Source organism: Aptenodytes forsteri, unplaced genomic scaffold (genome assembly GCF_000699145.1).
Source record: "Aptenodytes forsteri isolate BGI_AS27 unplaced genomic scaffold, ASM69914v1 Scaffold14, whole genome shotgun sequence".
NCBI lineage: Eukaryota > Metazoa > Chordata > Aves > Sphenisciformes > Spheniscidae > Aptenodytes > Aptenodytes forsteri.
In genome coordinates, this window is record NW_008794457.1 from 1,546,744 (window position 1) to 1,556,283 (window position 9,540).

Here is a 9,540-nt window from a genome sequence, read left to right on the forward strand (position 1 = left end):
GGACACGCATGGCCATGCGTGGGGTGGACCACCACCCCAGGCCAGCCGGCTCCTGACGGGGCCACCCCACTGCCCAGCGCCCACCGCATGCCCCTACCTGATCGACAAAGCTAATAGCATCACGGATGTTTAACTTGTAGTAAACGTCCCAGATCTCGTCCCGCAGCCTGTAGGCAGATTTCCGCATCAGGAGCTGGCTCAGGTACTTCTTGTCGAACTGTTCCCACCTGCCACGAGATGAAGACATGGGTGGTTTAGCTCCCACGGGGTACCACGGCCATGGACCCCCTGCCCACACAAGGTTGACAGTGTCCAAAGCATGGCGAAAGTGGGCTGGGCACGCAGGACCTGGCTGTGCCCAGGGACATGCTGCCAGGGAGGGCAGGAAGGGAGGGATCACACTGACTCTTCGTCCCTGCCCAAGGGGAAGCGGGAGACCAGCAGGTCTGCGGGAGGCAATGGGAGCGGGACTGGGGCCGGCATGGCTGCCCCGCTGGAGCGCTTCCCCTCCAGGAAACAGGCTTTTCGCATCCTTTTCCTGTCGCTGTGCTGCGGATAAACACTGCCCAGGCTTTAACAGGACTGTTTCCTCCTCAGCACCCAGCGCAGCTCCATCCATGGGGAGGCACAGGGCCATCGTCATCACCAGAGACACCCCACAGCCCCCCAGCAGCTCCGGCATGGGCAAGCAATGCCAGCTCTCGCAGCATGCCCAGCCGCACCCGCCCGACCTCTCTCTGGAATGCTTTTGGGAGCTTGGTCTGCTGCAGAACAGCAGCCAGACAGTCCCCTTCCAGACGGACAGACATACAGCCTGACATACAGGTCCTGCTGCCCTGCCTACAGCAGGGGTGTCCTGCAGCGGGGACCCTGCAATGTCCCCATGGCTGGCATGCATCCGCTGTCCACTTGATGGCTGCTGGAGGATCCTGGCTAAGACACTCACTTGTCCCGCCAGTAATGGTAGCCGTGGTGCCCCACGATGTCCTCCACCGCTGCCAGGATGTGGTCAAAGGCCTTGAGCGAGGAGAAGAGGGTGAGAGCGGTGGCGAGGCTGCAGGTGCCCCGGGGGTGCTGAGGCTGTGCATCGCCCTCGCCCAGCCCCGGAGGTGCGGGGAGCCGGGCAGCCTCCAGCACCAGCACCTACGTGCTCATGCAGCTCCTCATTCAGCGTGGGCTTGTGGTGGTCGCTGCGCTTCACCTTCAGCCACGTCACCAGGGGTTTGATGGTGAGGCCCTGGAATGGCAGGAGAAGGCAAGGGAAAGACTGGGAGGGCGAGAGGGTGTGTGGCTGGGGCACGGGGAGCAGAAGCAGCAGGAAATGACTGGGGACAGCAGCAGTGCTGGCCGTGCATGCCCCTACCAACCCGACACCCTGCGCCTAGGACCTGGGCGATGGTTCTGTGTCCCGGCAGGCAGCAACAATGTCGTAGCCCCCCAGTCACCCTTCCCGTAGGCTCGCATCCAGCCACCGTGCGTCTCCCCTTCCTGGGGCGCAGGAACCCCAGAGCCATGGGCCAACAGCAGCTTTGTAAAGAGAACAGCCTGGCCAGGCACACGCCGTTGCTGCTCTTGGACCGAGTCCCAGAACAAGAGGCCAACGGGGAAACAACATGGGCCATGGCCCCACCATCGCAACAGCCGCCGGGGCTGTCCTGCATACCAGCCTAGTGATGGATGGGGTGCCAGGAGGCACCTAGGACCAAAGGTGACTTGAAAAGAGGTATTTGCTCCAAGCACGTGTCCCCAAGCGCCTGCCTGGCCCACCAGGACAGCTCTGGGCAAGAGGGCAGCACTGAAGGAGGGCACGGTGCCCATCCTCACCTGCACAATGACAGTGAAGAACACCACCACGATGGTTGTTGCCACAAAGTAATCCTTGGCTTTCACCTTTGCCCTGTCCAGCAGGATGACCAGGGCGAAGGCCACAGCTCCGCGGAGGCCACCGTATGACATGACCACCTGGTCGATCCTGTCCAGGGGGATGAGGCGGAAGCGGTTGAGCACGCAGGTCTGGAGGACAACGCCTAGGGAAGAAGGAGAAGGAGAGCCTGGGGTGCCAGCAGAGCCCTGCCTGCTCCTGGAGACAGGGCAAAGCCCAGGCCAGGAGCTGTGGCTGGTCCCATGCCCCAGCCTTTCTTGGGAGATACCACTTTTTGCCATGAAAAGGGATGGGTCAGAAGCACAGTGGGGCAGACTGACCCACAGCTCTGAAGAGCAGGATAAAGAACAGGGTGCCCAGCACCAACGCTGTGTCCCATGCCCACTTGGAGGTGTCCACAGCCGAGATGCCCAGAAACATGAAGATAATGGTCTCTGAGCTGCTGGCCAGTGTCTTCATGGTGTACTTGACTGTGGTGCGGGATTTCTGGGAGATGTTGGCTTCCACGTACTTCTTGCAGCAGATCCCACAGAAGGTGACTCTGCAGAGGGGCAGAAGGAGCCAGCATGACCCTATGGCAGGATGAGGAATGGGTCTGCTCGCCGCCTCCTGCTGCTCAGCACTGCACCCCTGATTTCCTGGATCCCCCCAGGGGACACCCCAGTACTCACGCCAGGATGGAGGAGAGCGAGACCATCTCAGCAGCAAGGTACGCGACGTAGGCCAGGAGGAAGACGAAGAGCGGCTCGATGATACGTACGCGCTTGGTGAACCGTGTGATCAGGGCCAGGAGGAAAGCAAAGAGCAGCCCCACGGCTGTGCCCCCCAGGCTCACCAGGAAGAAGGAGGCTGGTGGGGGGAGAAGACTCATATGCACCATAAGCAAGCGAGCCCAGCTCCTGTGCCCCACGGCCATGCCACACTGGGCTGGCCAAGCCCCACGTTCCCAACCCGGTTCCCCACCAAAGCATCCCGTGATGACAGCCAGTGTGTGACCACTGGGATGGAGATGACAGAGCTATGGTGCTCAGTGCCCATGCCACAGTACGACAGCACCCATGCTTGCCCCCCCCCCACTTCCACCCCAGAGGAAGAGTCGGCCTTGAACAGACCTGCAGGCAAGGCAAATCCCTTGGGGAAGGCAGGGTATTGCCCTGCCTTGAGAGGGGCAGCACCTGCGGGCAGGATGGACCCTGTGGAAGAGGCATTGCCTGCCCCAAATCTGCCAGGCAACACAGCTCATCTCGGCAGGAGTCGGAGGGGCTGTGGGGCCCATACTCACCTACCCCCTTCACGTAGTCTGTGGCATGGATGTGTGCTGGGCCCAGCTCCACAAAAGAGTTGAAGACCTTGTACAGCACCTGCAGGCAAGGCAAATCCCTTGGGGAAGGCAGGGTATTGCCCTGCCTTGAGAGGGGCAGCACCTGCGGGCAGGATGGACCCTGTGGAAGAGGCATTGCCTGCCCCAAATCTGCCAGGCAACACAGCTCATCTCGGCAGGCAAAGTCCCCCAGGGCCATGAGAGAGGAGAGACCCAGAGAGCATGGCATGGGTCTGCCCCTGGCTTGGGGATGTCACCTGCATCCTCTGCCCATCCTGGGGGACTCCAGTGCCCTGGCCCACACTGGGCTCCACTTTTGGGTCCCCCAAGCTTCAACTCACCACGGTGACAGCGTCGTTCAGGAGAGACTCGCCGAACACGATGATGAAGAGGGTCTCGTTTACATGGACCTCTTCAAAGACGGCCAGCACTGCCACAGGGTCCACAGCTGAGATGAGGCTGCCGAAGAGCAGGAAATCCATCAGCCCAGCTTCAACTCCCGGATCTGCTAGGACAGAAGGACCAAGCTCAGGCAGACCATCTGCCCCAGAGCCCCTTTCACCAGGCTGAAACAAGGCTGTCCCTCATCTGCTCCCGGTGACTTGGCCGCAGCATCCCAACTTGGAGTGCAGTGGGCTGAGCCAGGGAGCGCTCCCAGACCTGCAGGGTCCCCCAGGTGAAGCAGGGTTCAGCACATCCTTGCTGCAGCATGAAGGGAGCAGGGCTTGGCCATCCCCCCTGGCACCCAGGTGCATCGCTGCCCCTCCGGCAGATACACACCGAAGGAGGCTTAGCAGCCCCACCTCAGGTCCAGGCATCAAGTGGTCCCTCGAGGCTCAGGAGACTCAAAACACAGCCCAGGCCAGCCAGGGCCAGTGGCTGCAGCCAAGGACAGGGAACACGGCAGCGAGCCAGCAAAGCTAGCCAAGGTCGGCGACAAAAATAGCAAAGACATGAGTCAGCTCAGTGCCGAGCTGGGCTCGTTTGTCCTGCACGCTTGACAGTTCTGCCAGAGCACCGTTCCCAGGATGCCAGGACCCTGCTCCTGCAATACTTCCTGGGAATCCACAGCAGGGCTGGGCAGTGGGCTCTGAACTTGGGGGTACTTTGCACCCTCCGACCCATCTTTTGGGGATGTGGTCCAAGCTGGGCAGCCCTGTGCACCCACCCATGAGCCCAGCCCGGTGCAGCCCCCAGAGCGCAGCGCCGGTGGTGAAGGAGTTCCAGAGCGTGCCCACCACCGCGTAGGTGAGGATGGCGCCGATGTTGTCGAAGAACAGCCGGCTGGGCATGAAGTAGCCCGAGTCTAGGACGATGGGGGGCAGAAGGAAGAGGAAGAACATGTTGGGCTCCAGCTGGTACTCGGCTTTCTTCGCCACAGCCAACACGATGCCCCCCAGGCCCAGCCCCAGCAGGATGAGGAGGCAGCTCTCCGGGACGACGGACGTCACCTTCCTTGACAGGTGGAAAACTAGAAGGAAAGGAAGAATGAGAGCATCAACCAAACAGGCACATGGACAGAGCATCCCAGATCCACAAGCTCCACAGAAGGGTTGGCTGATGCATCATGGACCTCGGGGAGGACAAGGGAGCACCTAAGGCTGCTTCGTGGCCATGTGGGCACAGAAGACCTTCCAGCTAGCTCCCAGGTCAGGATTTCAGGTCCCTGGCTCTTTGGGATCTCCCTCTCCTCCTCAGCCACTGTCTAACAAGCCAAGCAGCTGGGCATTTTGCTTTTCTTGGCCTCTGCTATCTGCACTTAAAGGATAAAAGCAGCCAGTGACCACGTTCACAGTGTCACAAGCAATGCCGGCTGCTGTTCGAGTGAAAGCATCCTAGTTCACTGGGACACGTTACCCCACTCAGAGACGAGGATGCTCAGCCCTGGTGGCGGGGTGACCTTGTTTGCAGCCGTCTGAGCAAGCAGACAGAGCAGCATGCAAACCACTGCAGCACAAGCCAGTCGGCCAGTCTCTGTGCCAGAGCACAGCCTTCCTCAGCACTGGCTAACCTACCTGCATGCAAAAAACAGGCGCACGGGAGCTGCAGATTTAGAGATGCTTTGAATAATCAGTTTATTCCATGCGAGGTTTGGAGCAAATCTTAAACTGCCGTGGAACAGGATATATTTTTTAAAGCAAGGAGAGTATGCCCTGGTATTCATCCATCAGCAATGTGGCAATGAGCGTGTAGCTCAGGCACAAGCCAGCGGGCCGTCATGCCAGACAGCACAGGGGACTCGCTCCTCCAGGCAGCCTTGTCCCCAAGACCAGGGCGTCCTGTGTAATCCCAAATCGTTCCAACTTCCAGGTGGGCAACCCCCCATCCCTGTGGATTTCTCCTCCCTAGCGCAGGGTACTGTATTTTTGCTACCCCCAAAGGACAGTGCTTGGGGAAAGGTTGTCGAGGGTCACAGCAGTTTTGCCCCCTCATCGTTCTGCCATCACTTGTGACATCCAGCCCACCTCTGTAGCATGACTTGGCCATCAGATGAAGAAACCTTCTCCTGGGGAGTAGGTTCCTCCAGGCACTTCCAGAGCAACCTCTGTCCTTGAGCACCCAGCAGGTACAAGGGACATCAGAGCAGCCTCTGAGCCGTCACTTAGCTGCAAGCCCAGCCCTGCTGCCAACCCAAAACCCAGCCCCTAAAGCCCTTTAGCTGGATTAAAGGTGCCCATTGCTTGTGCCAAGTCATCCCACCAGAAGGAAAGCTCTGCTGTGGTCACACGCAGACCCTAGGCTTCTTCCCTTCTTGGGAACCCCCATGGACAGACCATAAGGTCTGCCTAGCCCAGAGTCCTGTCTCCAGTGGCATAGACCTGGAGAGGAGCCCAGGAACAGGCAGTGCTTCATCAGTAGGTTTCCATGTCTCTATGCCCTTGTCATTCTCCTCTGAACCTGTCCCAGTCCTGCTCTATCCTTTCTGGGTCCCAGTGTCCCTGAGATGCGGACGCCCTGGGCACTGAGGTTGTTGCCTCCTGATGTTCTTCCTTTCGCCTTTCCTAACACCTTAGTTGATTTGCTTTCCTTCACTGCAGCTGAGCACTGAATTAGAGGAAATAACTCGATGTCAAAGGTCTGGTTCCTAAGCAAAGACAACATCTGTCAGCCCACCACCAAATGTGCAGAGTAAGGGTCGCTTTTCCTCTCGTTGAGACCTCCACAATGACCTGTGCTGCTCCTTGGCACTATAAGCCCTGTCCGTGCAATCCTGGTGAGCCCCGGCACTGCTTCCCTGCCATAACGCCCCGGGAACACTGCCGCAGCCAGCAAGGGCAGAGCAGTGAGCACCGGGGCAGCGTGATCTGCAGCTCCATCACCAACCACCTCAAGGGGAAAGAGCCGCAGAGCACCCAGGGCCAAGCCTCTGCCATAGCTCTGCAGCCAAATGCCCCGGCCACAGAGCCCGAGGCATCCACCCTCGCCCCCAGCTGCCTCTGCTCGCTGCCAGGGGCTGCGATTCAGCCATGGAGGCAGTGGCGATACGGACACTACAGCCTTCCAAGCAAACCCACAGCCCGGAGAAGGGCTGGCTGAGCTCCAGCCCAGCCGAATTCCTGCTAAATGACTGCACAAGCCATGGCAGAGTCCTGTTCACCCCATGCGAGCCCAGTGAAGGCAGCGCCGGTGGGCGAACGGCGCTTGCTCAGCGCTTGCGGCAGGCTGCGAAACCACTTCCCGCCCACGGGAACAAAGCTCTGAAGTTTTCAAGAAGGGAACGAGGTGTCCAGCCCCTTTCTGCACGCTTGGAAGCATTGCCAAGATCCCCGCTCCCCATTCCGGCAACCCATCTGCACTCCCCGTGCTGCTGAGATATGCCCTGGGTGGCTGGAGAGACCCAGGAGAGCTTGCAGACATGCTATGGGGACATGGCTCCTAGCTGTCATCCATCATTCTTTCCCCCGAGCCAAAAACTTGGGTAAAGAAGGGAGCAGCATTGATGGGAAAGACCCTGCTTGTCCAAAAATCCCCTGGCTGAGGGGGGGGATGCTGCCACCCTCCTGAGCAAATGACAGCACATGAGCTCCTCTGCGCCACGGGGAGCAGCCAGCGGGGATGGGTGGGAATGAGCTCTAATTTTACATGCGCTAGTCAAGGATTTCAGCATTAAAGGTTCCCACAGCAACGGTAACTTAGCCACATGTGAATTAACTTCAGAGCCATAATCCACACTCAGGCATCTATAATACAGGATTTGCCATTAGGAGGACTCGGGGCCAAAACCTGCTCCGCTCCTCCGGTCCTTGGGAAACACCTAAACCAAGACACGAGTAGCCATGGATGGAGGTGATGGTGCAAGGAGAGAGGGTTGCAACCCATGGGGATGCTGCTGGGTAGAAAATCATCCATCTGCTGGCAAGCCCCTGCCCACGGGGCAGCTGTGGGTGAGGAGCACGTTTGGGGCAATGCTCCTTACTGGTCCTTAATTTCCTTCTTCCCTGCATCCCGTTCAAGCAGATCTGTGCTCTGACCAAGTACGGAAAAGGCAGCAAAGCCCGGATGATGCCTCGCTGTGCAGGAAGGCAACACCCAAGCCAGTTTTTCCCCGCCCCGGGTGTTTGCTGGCTCGGGGCACCCCGGCATCGTGACCACCTCCGAGAACAGAGCCTGCAGTGTCATTTCCCCATCACCCAGGCGTGGGGCCGCTTCCTCCCCTGCAGTCACAGGGCTGTGAGCTGGCAGCCCAGCGCCACAACCGCAACGGCTCCTCCGCGCCAGCCTACGCCCGGCGTCCACAGCCACCGCAGCCGGTGCTGCCCCCTTCGCTCCCTGACATCCTCTGCCCCCGGCTCCATCTCCTCCATGGGCTCCTGTGCGCCCTGGGGACACCACTGACAGGGTGCTGCCCGCAGCCCTGCCTTCAGGGTGTCACTCCTTGCTCCAGGCTGTGAGTATTCATCAGACCCGTCGGATGCGCTGAGCCAGGCAGCCTGGAGCTACCCACCGTCGGGGTTGTGTCTCCCAGATGGAGAGGGAGAGCGGCTATCAGCTCGCCTCAGGCCTGGAAGAGCGTGGCAGGGCTGGGGGCTTAGGAATGACCCCAGCTCAGGCCCCCCCCCACCCGCTGGCACTGCCGGGGCAAAGGGGAGCGCATCAAGGGAAACCCGCACAGGGAGCAGCTCCAGGGAGACGTTTGAGAGAAGAAAATAAGAGCCAGGGAAAGGGATCGTCTCTCTGATCTTCTGCGGGTAGGAGGGACGCGCTCGGCAGCTGGAGGTGGCACAGCTGCAGACAGAGGGTTGTATTTTTAAGCTCACGATGCCTGTTAATTCATTCCTCGCGATGCTTTAGGTCTCCCTTGTGAGAAGGCCAAGGAAGGAGAGGAGCGCAAGGTCCACAGCAGTGTATTCGATGATGCTTGGGACAGGCAGAGGCCAGCTGGTGGTGACAGCTGTAGTTGTCCCCGGTGTACTGGGAGCTGCTGCTGGTCCCCGGCTGCTCGGAGACTCCCCTGCCTCACTCCGAACCCACATTTCTTGAGCTGGCTCCAAACTAAGAGGGTGCCCGTGCCCCCGCCACGGGGCCTGTGCCCACAGCAGGGCCCCCAAGGAGGAAACCTGCCTCAAGGTCACGGTCTCGTCCCCCGGGCCCAGCACAGCAGGCAGGGGCACCACAGGGGATCAGCCCCTGGGGACCCTGCTCGGCACCCACACCCGGGCGTCCCCTCCCCAGCACCCAGGGTGCTGGCAGGGGGCACAGCCCTGCGGCAGCTCACACACATCCTCCTTGCACCTTCCCACGCAGCCTCTTGCGGCAGAGCTTCCCCTCGGCTGCCTGGTGCTGTGCTGGGGAGCACGAGAGCCCGAGGCGATGCAGATCTGGAGTGACCCACCGGAGGGGACCACAGGCACTGACCCGTCCCCAGGCTGCCGGGGACACATCTTGCCCAACATTGGCACCACCGAGCCCTTCCCGCGGCTGGGGGGATCAAACAGTTTCCAGCCCTGCCAGCGGCACGTGCTGTGCCAGCCTCCGGGGCATGGGACATCCTTGCTGGACATCTCTGCTCAGCTCCTATTCTCCTCCTGAACCCTCCCTCCTCTGCGCCCACCCGTCCATCCCTCGCGGGAAAAAGGGGACCAGGCCCCCACGTTGTCCCTTGGCCTGTACCTTCACCTCATCACCGCTTGCCATCCCAGGCAAGGGGATGGAGGACACGGCGCGGGGTCTTGCCAGGCCACCGCAGCCCAGCTGAGGACGGCGACCGGCCGGGCTCTGGCCATTTGTCCCCGTGACCCGTGTCCTGGTGTGCGGTGGCACCCATTCGCCCTGGATGCCTCCGTGCCCGCCGGGGATGCCGCATCCCACCCCCCGGGGGTGGGCGCAGCTCGCAGCT

At 60.6% G+C, this 9,540-nt stretch overlaps 1 protein-coding gene across 1 annotated transcript in view; it reads right to left on the reverse strand.

Annotated features, from left to right (window-relative positions):
* The window catches only part of SLC9A5 (solute carrier family 9 member A5), a 16,999-nt gene that overhangs the window by 2,749 nt on the left and 4,710 nt on the right, over positions 1 to 9,540 (reverse strand). Inside the window, exons 2-10 of the mRNA XM_019474986.1 lie at positions 4,372 to 4,674; positions 3,545 to 3,711; positions 3,165 to 3,243; positions 2,554 to 2,731; positions 2,203 to 2,423; positions 1,825 to 2,027; positions 1,148 to 1,237; positions 947 to 1,017; positions 98 to 227 (exon numbers count right to left, since the gene is read on the reverse strand). Of these exons, the coding sequence (XP_019330531.1) occupies positions 98 to 227; positions 947 to 1,017; positions 1,148 to 1,237; positions 1,825 to 2,027; positions 2,203 to 2,423; positions 2,554 to 2,731; positions 3,165 to 3,243; positions 3,545 to 3,711; positions 4,372 to 4,674 (1,442 nt within the window). The remainder of the gene's footprint in view (positions 1 to 97; positions 228 to 946; positions 1,018 to 1,147; positions 1,238 to 1,824; positions 2,028 to 2,202; positions 2,424 to 2,553; positions 2,732 to 3,164; positions 3,244 to 3,544; positions 3,712 to 4,371; positions 4,675 to 9,540) is intronic.